General features: G+C 47.7%; 2 protein-coding genes across 2 annotated transcripts; both read right to left on the bottom strand.

Annotated features, from left to right (window-relative positions):
- Nucleotides 1–11,004: 11,004 nt before the first annotated feature.
- FSST1_006244 (uncharacterized protein) lies at nucleotides 11,005–11,722 on the bottom strand (the record flags this gene model as incomplete). The annotated part of the gene is made up of 3 exons (XM_083232594.1): nucleotides 11,005–11,380; nucleotides 11,461–11,660; nucleotides 11,711–11,722. 3 exons carry the CDS (start codon nucleotides 11,720–11,722, stop codon nucleotides 11,005–11,007), a joined length of 588 nt encoding a protein of 195 aa, XP_083089674.1.
- Nucleotides 11,723–11,894: 172 nt separating this feature from the next.
- Nucleotides 11,895–12,280, bottom strand: FSST1_006243 (uncharacterized protein; the record flags this gene model as incomplete). Its single annotated transcript, XM_083232593.1, has 2 exons — nucleotides 11,895–12,014; nucleotides 12,056–12,280. The coding sequence occupies 2 exons, from the start codon at nucleotides 12,278–12,280 to the stop codon at nucleotides 11,895–11,897; spliced, it is 345 nt and encodes a 114-aa protein (XP_083089673.1).
- Between the last annotated feature and the right edge of the window lie 7,107 nt (nucleotides 12,281–19,387).

The following is a 19,387-nucleotide window of genomic DNA, read 5'->3' as shown; positions in this document are numbered from 1 at the left end:
ACTCTATCGTACTACTAGTCTACCAATCCAGACCGACCCTCCGGGGTTGAATCATTCTGTCTCTAACATCTAAGAATATCGGTAGTGAGAGGCTCTTCATAGCCGGCAACTGAGAGCCTGCATAGGACTTTCTCCAATGTTCAAGTATGGCTGGAAACCTGTTATACACGACTCTCAAGGCGATTTGTTCGGACAGTTCTGTTATCAGCGCCGTGATAGACCAGCGCGTTAACCATACTTCTCTGAAGTCTTCTTGTTCGACATTGTTGTTATTAGGAATGCAAGAATAAGTTCGTTCATGATGAAAAGGTTCTGGATTTTAACTTCCCCGGAAACAAATTCGATTACTGCTATCTCCCAGACCTGCTCAGATACTGAGGAGAATTCGATGTCGAGGACGATGAAATCAGCCCCTGGTAATATTTAGCCTTGATCTGTTCTCTTTCTCTTTCCATAGCTGTCTGATAGTTTGCGGGTATCCGCCACTTAGTTCAAGTACCGAAAACCTCTGTCTCGGAGAAGCTACCTCGATATCTTCAAGGTCCTGTTTAATTCTGAGTGCGGCTTGACACTCCACGCAGCGGCCTTCAAAGATGATGTCGCCCAGTTACCGTGGGTAGAACAGCCTAGTCTCTGTAATAGTCTGTGACAGAATTGATCTAACATGCTTGCAGGGCACACCCACGCTTAGTATGGCCAACTGCGCACGTATTTGCAGCCAGCAGAGGATGAAGAAACGTTTTATAGACAGCTCGACGTAAGAGATCCGCTGAAACGAGGGCCATACCTGTTTGGTTTGCGATGCGTCAGACTGTGCAGCTGTAGTGGACCTATGGTCACAATGGCCGCCTTTCTCTTTGTTTCGATTTAGGCGTGTTGTGCAGCATCGAAATCTTCCATTTTCGCGGTAGACGATCTTTGTAAGTGGGAATCATCTCTTGGGGAAACTCCTCAAATCTTGAGCGTTTTGCACTTTGAGACTGTTGTCGTTGAATATTCTGAGGAATGTTGTTCTGGCTAAAGAGTTGAAGTGCCTATATTGCCAATGGTTTCTCGCTTTTGAAGACGAATTCAGGTTTCAAATACAGGCGGGCTGCCCAGTACTGTATTTAACCCGAACGAGAACGAGAATCCCGACGGTTTGTTCTTCCATATCTGTGAAGATAGTTGTTGTTTGTAGAGTGGTAATATGATAGTAGTTATTGCCGTTCAGGAAGTAGCTAGCCCCAGTCAGGAGGATCTCCGTGTCGTTTGCTAGGTTGATCCCTCGGACTACCCATCTAGCTCTGACATAGGGTTCTTGTCCTTGTGGAAATTTCTGATCATAAACCCGCTCGCTATCGAGCACTTTGGCATCGAGGCAGAAGGATGAGTGTCCATGTTCCCTTGTTTTGGAATTGATCCTTTTAGTCACTGTGTTGGGACCATGAGAATACCATGTAAGAGATTCATCAGGAGTAGTCCTCGAAGCGACCAGTGTGACAACTCACAAAGTGAGAGGCATGTCGGGAGCAGATGCTGCGGGGCGGCGGGAGATTCGTCGTTGAATTACCCCCTATAAGCTGCGAGACCTCCCAGAAGCCGGATCGAGATGGGTGCTTTAGTTGTAGCAAGGAACCTGCGCCGGCATGAAAATGGGTACGTAATTGGGGAGGTTCCATCGCCGAGGCAAGCGAAGACACAACAGTGACACGCATATCCCGGCCCGAGACATTGGGGCACACCGCAGCCCCAGCTCCAGTCTTGCATTTGAGTCTACGCTTCGGACCGCATACTTTCCGCAATCACTTGACCCCTGGTCACTACTAGGGTTGTGGGATGGGCTACCTATATTAAGATAGTGAAGGAGGTTGGTATAAGCGATGCTTGGATATAGGAGGATAGAGGAGACACAGGACGGCAGTTCTGTCCAAGTCTGTCGCATTGCCTGCTCGAGAACACTCAAAACGTCCGAACTTGTCGACTTGATCAACCCCGATGATAAAGAGCGTAGTAGCGACGAAATTGCCTGCGCAGCGGAATCCATGCCAGCTCCATGCTCAAGGGATTGAAGATCGTGGTGGTTTTGATCAGTAGAGACTACATTCTTGAGTACCGGTACTTTCGCGCTGAACGGCTCATATCACACGGGTTGACTAGGGGACATGAGTGACACTTTCAAGAGTAGCATCAGCAGCAAGCTTGGGAGGCGTGGGAGCTTCGAGAGACTACACGCACTTGAGGATATCCGAAGCTCATCGTTGAGACCGTCGACGCTGAGGTCCGAAAAAGGTTCACGATTTGGGACATCGTGGCTTTGTATTTGGTGCTAACGCTGGAAGGGTGCATCACCCAAGATGGCGAGCAACTCCTCTAACGGGGCCATTCCTCTAGTCGTCATGGCTGCTTGATTGCTGGCTTCTTGGCTTGCAAATATGCGATCGTAGTGATGCGCTTCTGAAAACCTCCAATCGGGGCCAGTGTAAGCATGTTGATGGTATAAAAGTTGGGGATGAGGCACCTGGGGATGAGTCATATCTTTCTCCCAGTACTGAGGAGCAAAGATCATGCTTTGGGCTGCATGTGCTAAAACATACCCATCGTCGAGGGTTGGAAGCTTAGATTCTTCTTGTCAACAACAATGCTCTCGTTGAAGACGGGAATCAAGTAGGGCCTGGGACATGTTTTACAAATTTTATCAATAATGTCCCGAATAGCCTGGTGCTTCTTGAAGAAGTGAGTGCAGTCGATAGGGCGAGGAATGTTGAATGAGGTTTCGCACCTGGGGACAAGGCACACGTAAATGATTTGCTCCGTGTATTCCATCCAATACCAAGGAACCCAACATGGCTTGCATATTAGTCTCGCCGATGGGAGCGCTCAGGCAGTCTTGCTGTTCTGACTGATCGTTGAAGTCTGTCGTCGAGACCTAGTTCCTCCTTGTTGTTGATTTAATTTAGAAACCTTTCCATGTTATGGCGATGTCTCTGTTCTTTGTCGTGGAGGTCTTTGGGGTCTCCCCTTGTAGCATCAACTGACCGTGTTGGCTGAGAAGCCCTTTTGCTCTGTGTACTTCTCTCTCGGCGGTGAAGTCGACATCGGACTTTCCTCGTCATCTGTTTTCATCAAAGCTTTGTTCCTCGCCACGTGCAGCCACAGAATAGAAAAGCCACCGCATCATGCAGTTCTTGACAAATTTACTGGTGCGGCTTAGAGATTTGATTGATGTGTGAAGAAGGTGTGTGTGTATTCGTGAAAGCTAGCTCCGGCAGGTCAGACTGACCTAGAGCGAAGAGATGTGAGCCTCAGGCCCACATCCGCAACATTGATATCGCGCACTGATAGTACGAAAACATTATCAGCGTCGTCTTCTCGCAACGGATCGATGGCCAAGCTGCTCGAGCCGGCGCTTGAGTTCCAGTGTAGTGGAGGTTCTCGAGGCCTTTTCCTGCTCCATATCGTTTACCGATCTTGCTCATAGGCACTCTTGGTGATAGCAGATCATGCCCAGGGTACGGATCTACTATATTATAGTGCATGGGCTTGTAGTTTGCAACGCCCTTTAGAAGAGAGGGACAGTGGTCGTCATCGCGGTTGTTCTAGTCGGCGGGGAGTGCATTGCCGGGATACATGACGAGGACCTGACTGAGAAACGTAGTCAAGAATATTCCAGGCATATAATAGTAGAGACATCCCAAAAGAGAACGTTAACATTTTTCTGGATTGTCAGAGTTGTAAAGCATTATCGTCCCAGGTGCCCAAGAAAAACAACAGTTGGCTGGGTAATACAGGTTGTTGTTGATATCTTTGAAGACAAGTTCCCTTTGAATAAGACGTCGTCCAGCTTGCGATTAAGTATGCTTTTCGACTTAGTTATTATCATCCTCCTACCGTATTGTCGTTGTTAGTAGGGGTAGACGCTTTGGAAAGAGATATGGAGCTCTCCCGACAGGCAGAAGGCGCTACCGGTAGGCCATGGTCGTTATACAATCGGTGGTCGACGGTGAAGTAGATGCCGTCTTCTGCACACGGCAGCTTTGTTTCCAATCATTCCTTATCGAACGCTGGTTCCGAACGATCCGACATCCAGTTATCCCCTTTCTTGACGTCTTCATACCACTGTGCAGGTCTCTCTCATTGTTGACCCTCCACGATGTCGTCGATTGCCCCCTCTTGTCTCATAGCAACAATTTGTGCTCGTTGCTCGATACCATGCAATCTGGTCAGGAGAGGGCGGTATGCACATTGTCTAGCTTGCGGCGTCTTGTTGCGTCTGTGGTGTTTGGGAATTACCTCCATCACCTTCATGATAGCCAACCACTTCCTTATTACCCTTCAGGCAACCTTCTTCTGTCTTCACCTGTTGACGTTTCTTCCTCAGTTATAATGGGGATATCCGTAGTCATTGTGAGAATCCACAGCCATCACACAGATCAAAAGGATCGCAAGGAATAAGAGACGTCTGAGTAGGCGGCTCGCTAGGTGGTTCGACTGAAGAGTCACATGTTTGGGTGGACGAGCGACATACGATGGATTGTTTCTCGAAACCTGGAGTCCAGAACAGCTCTTTGATAATGACACGGGAACCTCCATGGAGATTCAATCCAGTTCCACCACAGAGTTATCTTCGTCGGCTTCAAACATCATCCGGCATTATTCGCAGCTATTGGGCATTGTCCCCATGTAGAAGGGCAAAATCCGCATGTATATCCCTCGGGGTCTGTAGAATCGATTATAGGTTCGGACATGTTTCTGGTGACAGAGCCGTTGTAACTGTAGATGAGCAAGTAGGTGGCATGGTTTGCCTGATAGTCAATGATGACCATTTTGCCCCTAAGCTAAATGGATTCGACGCTTATGGTTTCAATGTTGTCGTAGGGAGGAGGATTAATAACCCCTTTAGTATCCAGAGTTATAAGGGCTGTACTGCTAAGATGGTCATATGTCGAAACAGGATCGTCTCGTTTCTGACTGTGAAAAGGGGCTGAGATAATTGTGCCAAGCTCATGGGAGGTAACCTTTTTCATACATCTTGTCGTGCACTCGACAATAGTGGAGATACGCGATCCACCTGGGATTGAACACTTTCGCAACTGTAGATGACTGAGTTCACTCCAGACCTTTGAAGAGTAAGGTAAGTGAGGTAGTCGCGGGTTATCAACGGCCAAAATTTTGTCGGATGGATGAAGAGACGCGACAAATGTGTGTATGTTTGTGTGTGTGTATCCGTTGAGAAGGGGATAGAATGACACTTGTATATTTCTGTCTAGAGAAATAGATCGTTTGTGTATGTGAGTTGGATATCCAGGAAGAATCCATAGAGAATAAGTTGGCAACACATCGGGGTGGCTGAGGCCATCTCGGCAAATGGAAGGAACCGTAGGAGTGGAAAATTAAACATCCTCATGAAGAAGCACATGGATGAGATGAGTATGAGATAGTCTGTGAATGGTCATGTCCCCCAGAGTTCATGGCAATCTCTCTCCACCATCAAGAGCTCGGATGAGTTGTTTGATACCGATATCGCGAACATATAAATTGCCACATTATGGGCCTTTTTCGTCTATCGGGCACTCGAAGTTTCTCCCAAAACCGCAATACAAATGACAATGCTCGTTGTGATGTAGCGCAACCACCTGATCGGGGTTGGGAGCGAAGAACTTGGTAATGAACTTGCTCCCCCAAAACGACAGTAACTACCATACTCGGCAATAAAATTGCTCAGTTATGTATAAGGAGAAAATTAACCAGATGAGATAGGTTGATCCCCGTAGAGACCTGCGGCGCCCACTTGCCGATTGCTGGTCGCTCGATGTTTTCGTGGTATGAATCGGCAAGTGTGTTGCTTTGGTCAACTCATCTTCGTTGTCTTGATCTTAGGCATTCTGGTGCCGAGTGTTTGGAACAAACTCCCTGTACCACATGATGGATTTTGTTGCTGCGTACCACATAACACATGTCTTGTTGGTTAATTGGGGAAAGTTCCAAACAGGAGGCATGTGCTGGCAATTCTGTTTATGCTGGCGGCATCTGGGTTGTAGATTGACTCGGTGCTTGGTCTTCGGGATGGTTGGTCCATTTAGTATTTGGAAGGTAAATAGGTAGTTGCCATTTGTTGCCTAATCTTGATCAAGAAATAAGGCATCTCCATCATCAAAAGACCCTCGCCCCAAGGAAATAGTACAGTGGGACAGAGCCGCCAGACACGATGCGGATGTTTCCAGCTAGACAAATGTGAGTATTGTGGTATAGGGTAGACAGGATAAACTTACGTTTGTTGCGACAGACAGCAGCAGAATGTGTTAAACCCGCTGTGCCAAAAACAGTGGTCTCCACTAGTTAGTGCCTTATGGGTTATCTTAGTCTATACCTCCGGTTTAACAGAATGGTTGGCTTTTCCACAGATAGTACAGACTTGTCGAAATTTCTTGGTGGCCTTTTGGCCTCAGACTCTTTGGTTTTCTCCCCAGGGCAAGGCTGGGAGTTATGCGGCTAATGTGAAATCAGTATGAGTTGATAGATGTTCAGTGGGAAATGTATATGAGATAATAGACACTGAGTATGGGATTCGGGATCGGGATAGGATCGAGGTAGGGTAATACATACGAAGTGCGCAGGGATCTGGGAAGCATGGAGTTAGTAGACTGCGTGATAGATGAGTGTGGATTCTTGACTCGAATAATGTTTCCAGGGTGATTGTCTTGAGTCTCATACAATGGTAACAGATGTACACGTTTTCTGACTGATACTACGTGACAGGCCAGGAGGTATCCTTTCTTCCAAAATCGGACAGACGTGGCCGTCGATCTTCTGGAGCATATTGTGTGATGGCAGTTCGTGCCAGTGCATAGAGGCAAGAACCGACCACAAGCATTAGGGCATGTTCAGGGGATCAAAGCAAGTACGGAGTGGCGCCATTGGTTGGCGTCGACCACAGCGAGGGTGTCTCCGTCAGCGATGGAAGTGAGGGTTCTTGAATGTTGAGCTTCTGTATTGCCGATTGTCGTCGCAACACAATCATTCTCCTCCCTTTCTAGTTGACTTTGACAATTCCACAAGTCGTCAAGGTGAATCATTGAGCCTGAAACCATGCCCATTTGACTGCTCTGAGAATGTGAGTCACTAGCCACATCATGTAACTCCGGTATTTGCGTTGAATGACACAACAATAGTGTCTTTTAGATAGATATGCACGATTATATGATTGGATTGTATATTTGAAAGCCGAATTGTCTTCCTCACACATGAAATTTGACCTTTGTTGTTGATGGCGCTAGTGCTGGTAATAGTCGCGCTCTGGTCAGGCGCAATGATGATATTGTGTTGGATACAAGAACTGTGTTATTGCTGGAAACTTTCATCACATATTGGTATGGTTCTGAAGATGTTCCACTTCACAGGGTAGGTACGAGGCAAAGTTACTGTCCCCTTTAAACCCTGGTTTGCTCTGCCTGACGTGTCTCAAGCCTTCTCAGTCAAGATGCCGTAAGCCTCGGTAATGCTTCCTGTTGTAGGGGACATGCATAGGTTCCTCAACATTGCTTGGAACAGGAATGGCCAGGTATATAAGGGACTTGAAAGCAGTCCTGGCACCGGTTCGCCGTGGCCTCGCGACAGGGCTGGTACCAGTCAATGTAGAGTTGCTTTCTGTGTTCGATTTGCTGTGCACCACAAGACTCACAATCTGTCTTGGATCTATATCCGGCGACCTCTGCTGCACCATAATAGTCCCAATAAATTGCGTGTACTTGAAAGGACAAGCAGAGCAGACTTTGACATGTTTCAAAAGGGATTCTCTGTCTTCGAAGACCTTTTGACATGGTTGTTGAGCATTGCAATTATTGTAGCCTTTGTCTTCTCCAATATGTTCGTCTTCATCTTCGTCTTCATCGTTCGGGAAACGATTGATCAATGATGCGGAAGTCGCCACAGAAGTTCAGCGTGGTCCTTTGGGTGATACTTCGCAAAGATCTTCGAGGTTTGTTGATCGACTGGAATAAGTTATATTCAACTGTCGGATGATATCGATGTTTTGCTCGATGGTCCGTCATATCTCGATATTCGTCAACTTCCTTGACATTGAATCACAAAAGAGATTGTACGGATTTGATGGAAGTAGCATGCGCACCGACACAACTCTTGCCTGTTTTCTCAGTGTCTGATCCAGCAACCAGGATTGTAGCATTTGTTGAGAGGAAAAGGCTTGAGTTGTCGCATGTTGGAACCGCACATGTTGAAACACCCTCGTCCTTTATAAAGAGCGAGAGCATAAGCCCGCTCCTAAATTATCGAGGCTTCTGTTAGACGCGCAATGGCGTCTGGAACCGCGGTCCAACGACACTCAGCACTTTGTACAGGCTTGTCGTGAGGATGTCTAAGAGATGGGTGAGTCAAGATTTCGAAAGAAAGGTATCAGAAAGTGCAGAAATCGATGCAAGTGCGGGCGGAAGCTGCACCATTGTTTCAAAGCTAAGTCCCTGTGATATCGTTGTTTAAGAAAGCTGTTGGAGGGCATTCGCATGATAGTAGGGAGAAGCAGCCAGCACCTATATCAAATGTCGCGCGGCGCGGTATTGTTGCACCAGTCATACCCCATCACTAGAGAATTAGAGATAAACGTGCCGAGATTGAGGTCATGTTTCCGGTACATCTTGTCTGTATCACGCATATGTGGATAATGACCAATTCTCCTCGGCTGAGATCAACCGCCAGTCGTGTATGTGAGATTAGGAATGAACCTCGGAGAGCGCAACGTGGGTCTGGCGTATAGTTCCGTATTTCTCTCCATGCTTGCGGAGAGTCTGGGGTAAGGGAATTCCCACAGCTGCCTTTGCCATCCTATTACTTCTCGGCCTTCTCACGCCTCTGTCTGACCCTGCGCGCAGCTCTCACCATGGTATAGTGGCTCTTGCGAAAGAGCCGCTGTCTCTTGAGGACAGTCTTAAGCTAAGCAAGGTTAGTCAGGGCCAGTTGAATCAAGTGGTAGGAACTTACATTGTCGGAAGACTTGTACCTTCTTGTACCCATTTCCTGTGCTTCCGGAATGGTAGTAGCGAGACTTGCCATTCTTCCGAATACCGCCACGATCACCATGGCCACCACGACTATCACGACCGCAGACCCAGTGAATAGTGAAGGCAAAAGCGTCCTTATGGCAACAGAACCCCACAGACGTTGAAGAGTGCCCATCCCTGCATGACAGTGGTTTACAACACAGATGGTTGCTTCAGTGTTTTTGCGCTCTTCTCTTGCTGAATACTGTGATGCTGGCTTGAGAGAGGAATCAACCACCGGGCCCCGAATTTGTCGACAGGAGACATAAGAGGGTTGTCCGCCGTGAGTGCATGGGATGCTGTTGGTCCGGGTCTCGTGTGTCCTTGATTTAATCATCGGGCTTCTGTTTTCATTGGCTGAAGGTCAAACGCCGAAGAACCTGAATACTTTTCGGAGCTTCTTGCGCAATCTTCATGCAGGCAAGCATGTATACGCTCTGCATGCTTCGCTGCGATGTGCATTTGTAAGGAAGGCTCTAACATATACCCCGCACCACAATGCTTGCACATTTTGGTTGGGGTTAGTTGAACCTCTCACGATCGCATAAATGCTTCCGAAGAAGGAAACACCATTACTTAGTCTTGTTTGACACAAGAGTGTGAACGAAGGTGTTTCTTCCAGCATTTCTTGTTCCCAAGGAATCTTCTGCACTTCAATCCCGACGATTCCATTGTGATTCCGGAGTACGTCGTTTTTTGTTAGATCTGTATGAAAATATAGTTTTCGTATGGCTTGAGAAAGAGATCAATCTGACAGGAGGTAGAGTGGTGGAAAGCGGCAGCATTCCCATTATCGTTGTTACTAACAACTCCAGTTTATAGGATATTGTGCTGACGTGAAAAGATAAAGCAGCTGACCCCCAATATCGATGGTTGTTGCCAAGTGCAGTCCATGAACATGGGCGGTGCATCGTCCGGATGTCCTCGATTACTCCGGGACTCTTCTGGAGACGCCAGGTCGAATTCATGGTGGAGTGTCTCTAACCACCCTCATCTTGATGATGCTGATGGGGAACACTGTCATAGTACCGTGACATCTCATCGCTACATAGATCAGTCGTCTCAACGTCCAGGATGCCAAACGCTCGAATTCGGGACGACTGCCATGTTGCAGGTATGACATCTGGGATGTCAGGGATTCAATCATCGTCTAGCGTTGAAGATCCGTTGCCTTGCTGCCACGATCCCCACGGATTCCACTCTGGGCAAACGTAGAATCTGTGGATGCGATGTATGCTGCTTATAAGCTGCCTTTTACTTGAGCTTAAGCGGGCCCTCGAACAAATTGAGAAGTCAGGGCAATTTGCTGGTCCAGGTGTGGTAGTAGCGTTGTGGAAAGGGGCGCACCGTCAATGTTCAGAATGGGTCCATTGGAGACGTCATCTTGTGACGCTGCCTGACTGAAGATGAATATGATATGTTTAGAGAAACAGAAGAAGTTCTTCATTCTCCAAGAATAGTATCCAATGTCAATGCCACCGCGCATTCAGCGGAGTGGGGCATAAAGGCAAGCCACGTACTCAAGACTGTATAATGCGACATTGATACACATTCGATCGGCGACATCGTGTACAAGTACATGATAGGTATGTGTACAGGTATTGAAATGAGTGGATGCATTTGACGGATTGATGATAGATGGACACGGAAGGAATCCATTGAGTTCGACACGCTTAACCAAGGCACTTACGATATGTAGGTTGACCGCAGAGACAGTTCGACCATTCCGCAATCCTCATAGAAGTGGACTCCTTTTTCCAGCCCAGTCAGGATAGACTGCCTCAACACTTGAGATGAAGGTCACCTGTTCGATCTCGTCCGGCATCGTTCTCTAGGAACTATTCTGCAACTCCAAATCGAGTTGGAAAAGGATCACCACGTCGCGTGAAGGAAGGTTGGCTCAGGTGTTGTGTGCAGGGTATCGATACATGCAATGGAACACGCCAGTAGCTGGGATTCGTTGTGGGAACAGTCAATAATTCGCTAAATATGCTGGGTATCGTGATGGCCAGTAACTTAAGAAGACGTTGTTCTGACTAATGAGATTCCTGGACGAGTTGGTGATGGGCGTTCCTGTGACCGACAGCAGGGATACCCACTTGACCTGTTGGAGGGCATACCAGGAGGCACCCTTGTGCCGTTTCGCCGTGTGAGCCTCGTCCACGATGCAGAACTGAAACTGGACTTCGCTGAGACCTTGGATTTTGGGCTTGAATTCGATAAGGCTACCGTCGGCCGGACGATTGCTGATGTTGAATGCCACCTCATTATCGTCGATAGAACCCTGGCTGTCCTGTTTGAATTTCGCCTCTCGCAGCCGGCTGCCACCTTTCCTGTTGCATCTGGCACTGGTGCAAGAGGGCGTCGACAAGTTACCCTCGTGATCAGAGATGGAGAACTCAAGGCAGGGCGGTTGATACGCGGATACTCAAGGCTATTCAGTGTGAACGATGCATGGTGGAAAGTTCCAGTGGACATCCGTTTGACTTCCGTGGCGAAATAAGACAAAAAGGTGTGTAGAATTTTGACGATGGGCGCTGGTGCTGGAGCATGGATCTTCGGCCTTCCATTAGGACAATTGAGGTAATGGCGAAGGACACTCTCTTGGCTTTGGTTGTGCTCGGAACTCTGAGAGATTAGTTAGTATTGATACCGACTGTCAAAGAGATAAAACTTACATCACGCTCCATATTCAGTAAGAGTGATTGCGTGCAGAAGGTCCTGATACATGAACGCGAAGCACTGCGTCTCCCAGACAATACACCCCAAAGATACGGCCTTGTGACTGAGAGGGTCGTGTTGTAGGCATACTCGGAGAAGCGTCAACAATGAATTGAAGCTCAATACCCAAGCTGCATATATCTATGGGTGTTTCAGGTTGGCCTCATAGTTTTCGTCATCCTCGTAGTCGTCGTCGTTGATCTGACTGACATCTCTAGAGGACATGGTCAAGCTTGTCGTAGCTTTAAATTGTAGATTCCACTGCTCGTCGCACGATGTTGTTGAAGTCATCTAGATCACACCTTCAGCGACAATTCTCTTATTTGCGCGGCGCATGATGAGCTTCTCATGAGCCCATCAGCCGGATGCGGAGGTGCCGTAGCACGGCGGATATCCGCGGGTTGATGAGCAGGTCCGGGTGGTAGGGTGTTTTCAACGCCTTGAGGACCCTGTTCTGCGACGACGCGAGCAGATGACCTCTCTGGTTGCGACGAGAAGAACTGCGGGCGAAAGCTGAGTTCAACCATCTTCATTTAAGAGATTTCCGGTAATCCATTGAATTCTGAGTAGTGCCTTTCAACCATTGAAAACATATCCCTCTTCGTGACTTCAGGTATAGGTTTTTGTAGAGTCTTGAGAGAATACTTCTCCTCAATCTTTGCCATCTCAGCATCGAATCTCTCCCGAAAAGCCTTTGTACGGCCCGGTGGTTGACAGCATCCCTTCGTACTGCCTCATCCTTGGCCTTACCGTCTGCATTGCTCGTCACTCTGCTAACTGTAATAAGGCAGAGTACTCTTCGACGGAAACCTTGCTGGCCTTGGCGCTCTAAGGATGAGGATGCCCGGCGCCTTGGTTGATAAGCGAACCTATGCATTGTCACAAAGTTTGTTCTCTGCAACTACCTAAGCGGCCTTTGGGTTACTTTGCTCCTCATGCTGTATCGATATAACGACGGGTTTTCTGCCTAGGCGTCTGGAAGCTGTGGGGCTGGGACGATTATGGCGTCTAGTGCAGACCAGTGGTCAGAGGTATGTTGAACAGTTGGCGATGAACTGTTTTGGCGTGGTATAATACGGGATCTTGCCAGTTCGGATCCTTGAGCTGTGATGACCAAACTGCTGGTGGCGTTTCCTGAAACCGAATTCTCTTCCATCGCCTGATAGCTTCGTAGTAGAGAAGCGTTGTGACTTGATGCATGGAACAGAGTAATGACCGGGTGACGTAGACAGAACGGACGCAGAGAAAGTCTTTGACCTATTGGCTACCTGTGAATTTTAATGCCATGGACTGTTTCCGGGGCGATAGACTGTAACTGGTTTGTGCAGAAGCTTGCCGCATGGTTTTCACGTCGTTGGAGCCGTTTCAACTTCCTTGGAACAGGATTGGATGCTCCCTATCTGCACTCAATTGCACGGTCAAAGTCTTTACTCCGGCCTTCTCGGCGGTTGAGTTGGTAATGCCATCTAGGATTGGTGACAAATCGGGATAGATCATGTCAGCAGGTCGTTTCGACCGTCAGAAGAACCGCCGTGTCCACCAGGGCCAGTGCCACGGATATTCAAATCCTTTCCAAGACTTTGTTTCTGTGAACCAACCTGTACTCTGAGTCGCCTGACATAGCAATAAGTCGTATATTGCTTGTATACCTGTCTTTCGCCGCTTTGTAGGAGGGACGACAACCTCCTTATTCAGAAATCACCTTGAAATAACGTCCTCGTTCGAACCGTTAATATAGGTAATACCAGGGTCCGTCATATCTTGATTTCCAACCGTTCCTGGATACTGAGTTCAAGAAAATCGAATAGAGTCGAGTATTGATGCGGAATGTGTCAATTGGCCATTTGGTTGCCTGACCTGAAGGTAGCGATAGTCATTAGACCTTGACACTCTAGATCTCATCGGAAAGCTTGGAATTGATGGCAATTCCGGTTTGGTCAGAAGGGCAAGGGCGAGTGCCAATAGTTCAGTAGATATAACAGAATATGTTCGTCAAGGCCGCCATGAGGAAGTCATGAAGATTCAGTGCCCACTCCGAGCACTTGTCAAAACCCGTTGTCTGGGCGAACACGGGGGCCTCAGGGTTACAGAAGCTTTCACTGATGAAATCTGTAGCATGGCCAGGAGTGCGATCATTAGATGCTTTTGAGGTTGAGTAGCAAACAGCATCGCTTCGCAGATGATATTAAAGGAAGCCAAATGAGCTTTATACGCTGGGATTTGATCTTCCTCAGTAAGATAACCCAAATGGACGCGAACGATGGATGTTTGCTTTTCAATATCACAGAAAGAAAGCAATTGAAAAGCACAATGAGGATTGAACGCAAAACATATCCATAATGTGTCGACCTTGAGGGCCAAAATACTCAAGGGAATACTCTGCTCATGGCGATAAAATGTCACCTTGTGTTTGAAGCACCCGCGGTTTTGACAAGCGATGACACAATGAATACATAATTCAAATCTTTGGCGAGGGGGTGATTCATCATGTACGAAGTCGTCTTGTCACTGGCCTTCCCTCTACTCATTGCTGATGGACGCAAGGAGTACGTTTGACCGTCTTGGTTATTCGACCACTTCTCAAGCTCCACATGGGCCTTGAAGATTGTAATATCGGCAGGTCCAAGTTGGCGACTTGCCAGGGACACTTAGAGGTCCATTCCATCTCGATGTCAGGCCCATTGTTTGATGATTGCTTCGTTGTGAAGGAGAAAGGTTTGATGAGGCAATTTTCATCACTTCGGGGCTGATTTGGTCGATATATCCCATCGATTTCTCGTCAATAGTGCAGAAACATGGATTTGCCTGACAGGTAGTAATGGTTCATGTGAGTCGGTGGATAGTCTCTCAGCAGCCGTCCCAAGACAAGCTGCAATGTGATAATGTCGCGATCTTTCGCAAACACCCTAAGAGAATGCAACTTTCCAATGAATTCAGATAGCGAGGGGATCCTGTCGGCATCTTGTAGTTGATTTTATTGCCTTGGGCGAGCAGTGTATTGGTAAGGGGTTTTGGCATGGCCTTTTCTGTTGTATGATCGGCTTGACGACCAAAAACACCCTGATTGGAAAGTCTTCAAGTCGGTAATGCGATTCACCAATTCCGCTAACGGCCAAGACAACAAACCCGAGACAATAATCCGAGTTTAAGACTTTAGTTGTTAGCCACCGGACCTCGTGAGTGTAAGGGTGTTTCTGCTCGGACAAGCTGTTGTCGGTCAAGCTTTCTTCTAGGATGTCGTACGCTGTCTGCACCCATTTTGATGTCTCCCCTATGCATTATTGGAAGGGCAATGCATATGGCGAGAGGTCATACTGGAGTGTCCTTTCTAATGCCTGTATGTGACATGGTTCATCAACAGTGGCCGTGGTGTTGTGGGAGGCGGCAAGGTTGGATAATCTCGTCGGATTGTAAAGGCCGGTGTGTGTGAGAGAAGGAAGGATCGAGTGCCATAGCACTGCCGAAGAGTTGACGGAGGTGAATGCGAGGGTGGGGCAGGTGTAAAACTGTAGATCCCCCATGTTCATAAAAACGTGTTCTTGACATTGCGTGCAATTCTTCAATGACAACACTGCAAGGCAAAGACTCGTACACCAACCTGAAAAGGATTCTCAAAAGTGAAGATGGAAGAGATGAAAAGCGAGCACTGGTTCAAGTCATTCTGGCAGACAAGTCTCTGTCTTCTTCAGAAGATCCGGTGCTGACTCTCCGCAGAAGCAATAACTCCTGGGCGTAGCTCTGGCAACTTTGATGGGGGACAATGCGGTGGTGTCTCATTGAGTTTTGCTGGTCCTCGCTGTATCGTTCCGATGAATCGCGGGTCACATTTACGAAAAATGCGGATGTTAATGTTGACGGCTGTACAAAGAAATTTCCCATAGTTGCAATGATGATCATCTCCTCCAGGCACCACTCAGTAGTGGGATTGAATAGGTCGAGAAAGTCTCCACATGGCTTCAGGTTGGACGGGAGTATCTTTCGCTTGGACGCGGCAAGGCCAAGTGGCCTGTTCTTTTGCCAGTGAAAGCCTTGTACGCTTTTCGTTTTCTCTGTTCCTTTCATGGTAGTTGTTACCACAGCTGTCGTCGAGTGGAAACGTCATGTGGTAGTTGATTTAACATTTTGCTTGTCTCCTTGCCAGCCAAATTGAACTTGATCACAGGTAATATTCTCGTCCAGTGCAATATGGACGGATCCCGAGCTTTGATAACAACGGTGAACGTAGTGGCCCTGGCCGAACCCATCGTTGGAAGTATAGCGGTTGGTCTCTTGTATTCCAATGTCAAGTATTCCAGCACAATGTAGAAGAGCAGCGATTTGATCTCGCAAAACGGAATATTCGATTCCTTGTAGGTGTCGATAACTGAATCCGAATGATGATAGCTGTGATAGCTTGGCTCATACTTTGGGGAAAGCGACATGGTCATGATCTTCGGCAATGGCATGTCGACGAGATCGGAGGTTACCACGAAGTCTATGGGATGTTCCTAGCAGTGCTTAGGGTGGCACATGAAGAGTGTTCGATCTTCTTTGCAATTGAACGGAGTTTGTGACTTTGTGGTAGTGAATGAAGTTGTCGAATTGTACCCTCTGGCCTAGGTCGATGCTTACAAAGAATGTCGGCCTTGCAAATTGACTCAGCACTAGCGGTATGGTCCGCAGTCCAGCCCTGACAAATCGTGATGGAGGCCATTCGTAGATCACAGAAGATCAGAATTGATGATTCCTGGTACTTTGCGATGTTGTTGCGAGATGCAGAATATTCCCCTCGGCTCACTCATCGCGAATGAAGAGAACACAAGCAGCCGTAAGATGTCTCGGCACGTGCTTCGTGAGAGCGTTTCTCGGCCGGATAATAACGAGCGATGAGACCCGTGGCATGACCTGGTATAGCGAGACCTACTACTGGTCGCTGCGTTGAGACTACCGGTTCTCATAAAACCGCTTGCGAACATTGTCAGCCGACTTGATGGTATCCAACACAGCCTCACTGGCATTCTGTTGCAAGCCTTTCGAAGCAAGTATCGCATTTTGTTGTGAAAGTCCTCCACCGTGCTCAAACAACCATCGTGCCTATATAGACATTAGCGAAGCATCTGGCTAGTGGGTAGCAGAAAAGATAGCCTCCTAAGTCTTAGGGTATAAAAATAAGTAGTCTAAAGACTATAGCCTAAGGAGCATAAAGTGACCTGCTAATTTCGTCTCTTATGCTTCCAGCGGCCAACTTTTCTGGTACCCTGATGTCTGGAAACAAGGGGACTGACTTACAGAGTTGATTGTCGCAGAAGAGCAGGGTGTGTCCTATATCACCTTCAAGCAGAACCACTCGACTTGATGCTTCTGTCCCATCCGGTCAAGGCGGCTCCAACACTAGAGCTGGATATGGTTTGAGGTTCCATATCATAAAACTGCGCGCATAGTAATTGACATGCAGGTTGATGCTGGAACCTAACGGCACTGTTGGCAACAAATATCTGGGTTTTTGTGTTGGGGTCATTAAAGGACTGCCTCGTGTAGGGTTTGGTGGTGTCGCCGAGGCACCTGTGGTAGATGCAAATTGCAGAGTTGTCTCGACACGCAGTTGTCGATGCAGTAGAAACTTGTGTAAAAGTAGTGAATATTACCCTACGATAGAGGCCTCTTCAAGTTTGTCATGTTAAGAACGTGTGACAGGCGGAAGAAGTTGGCGTTACGAAGTCTGTTGTTCGGTGGGCTCCAAAATATTATTTGGTGCAACTCAAATCAGGCAGCTGCATGCCAGCTGCCACTTGAAATGCATGCTCGTGTGATGCTGCGGTGCGTCGCCAGGGACCAATAAGATTGTGATTCTACCTTTCATGGCTCAAGAATAATTTTCATCTGTCATATATTGTTGCGCAACAGGCTCATTCATTCAACAGACGTCGCTGATATCTTCTTCAGCATAACGCAGTATTGTCAATATGAGAACTTTTCGAGTGCATTTTCCGTCCAAGTATAGGGTGGGTATCGATGGATAGACCAGAAGAAACAATAGGCTTTTCCATCGCTTAGGGTGTACATGAACCATTGTGTTTTAGTGTTCTCCTGACGTGTCGGTGTGCTTCTCTTATCAACATCTCATCCCAGTCCGACAAGACCCCACGTTTAAGAATATCGGTAGTGAGAGGCGTTGAGACTCGCCCGATTATTGCAGCATACCATGATATTCCTGAATTACCAGCAGAGAACAACCCATGTGAATCGTCTGGGTTGTCTGTGTCTGCCGGAGAATGATCTTCCACGAGCGGAGATTCGCTGCGGTTGAGGAGACCTTCCGGTCAAAGTCTGACCCTTCTTGTCTGCGGGTTCGAGTGGTCCTCGGGAGAGCGGTGCTTCGAATCGGCAGCTGGTATCGGCAGGGACGTATACCGTGCAAGATGGGCGGAGGGCCAGGTTCATTGACATGCTCAGCTAGATCGTGCAGGCAATTATGATAGTCATGAGGTCAGCTCGGTTGAGCATGGTAGAACCGTGATCCGCATCGTCAGTAAATCCACGACAGCTGGTGCGAACCACGACCGCAGTTCATGCCTCGATAAGTCACAGATGAAGCTCGACTGTAGAGGGTCTGAATGGTTGATGAACATTTAGACTCGAGCAGCATGGGTCTCGACCACCTTGGAGGTTGTGAGAGACAAGTTCCAGGGAGCAATACGTGTCTGCTTCAACAACCGTTCTAGTATGAGAGGTTTTCATGTCTGCCATAATCACCTCGACAGTCGTTCTCATTGTACCGGCCTTGCTGGCGTACTTCGTTGAGTGACTGGTGCATCGTTCTTGGCTACTGTTTGCAATGTTCAGGGTAGAATCATGTTGTTTTCCACCATCCCACTGCTGGAAATCCACCGTTTGTTCATCATTCATCAACAATGCCAAAGAAGAGTCATCAATCCGCATCATGACTGGTGTCGATATCCATATCATGATCGATTTTGTTGCTGTTGGTCTACTTTTCGAGCACAATGCTACGTAAAGGTAGTAAGGTCACCATTCTGTCGTAGTGTTGTTGTAAACGGACTTGATTGAGAAGAACAATAGAAATGGCAGTTCAGCAGACAAAACGTAGGCGTGTTGTTCAGACGAGGGAGGGCTGGCCAGTTGAAACTAATGTTCTAGCTGGATCATCTCGTCTGTCATACACCCGAAAATACCACGCAGGAGCCTGAAGATCACGAAGATGCACAGACGGCCGTATAATATCAGAGTGTTCTGTAAGATATCGAAGTCAGGGCGAAGGCGATCCGTCCGAATTACGCAGAAAGATAGCAGCTATTGTAGTGGAAGCAGCTAAGGGGATAGAAAGGTGAATATGGCCTTGTGGGCAAAGGTGGCCCTGGTCAGGGCCTGAGGCACCCAGCCACAGCAGTTGTAAGATAAGCCACAGCTAGTCGAGTTCTGATTTTGCCGTGGTTAACACCCTGGATGTTCAGATTTATCTTGAATCTTTCAGAGATGGACTCTCTTCAGCGTTGTCGAATCCCACTGTCATGACTTTGAGTACTCCTAATTGCTTCTCAACCCAGACGAAGATATCCATAAACATCTCCGGCGCTGACCACAGGTAGGCAATATTTGTGGTGCAATGTACCTGATCAGGGAGATAGGAATCACAA

Source organism: Fusarium sambucinum, chromosome I, assembly GCF_050947815.1.
Source record: "Fusarium sambucinum isolate potato_lamoka chromosome I, whole genome shotgun sequence".
NCBI classification, from domain to species: domain Eukaryota; kingdom Fungi; phylum Ascomycota; class Sordariomycetes; order Hypocreales; family Nectriaceae; genus Fusarium; species Fusarium sambucinum.
The sequence above is the reverse complement of the archived record's forward strand: the minus strand, read 5'-3'. Positions and strand labels throughout refer to the sequence as shown.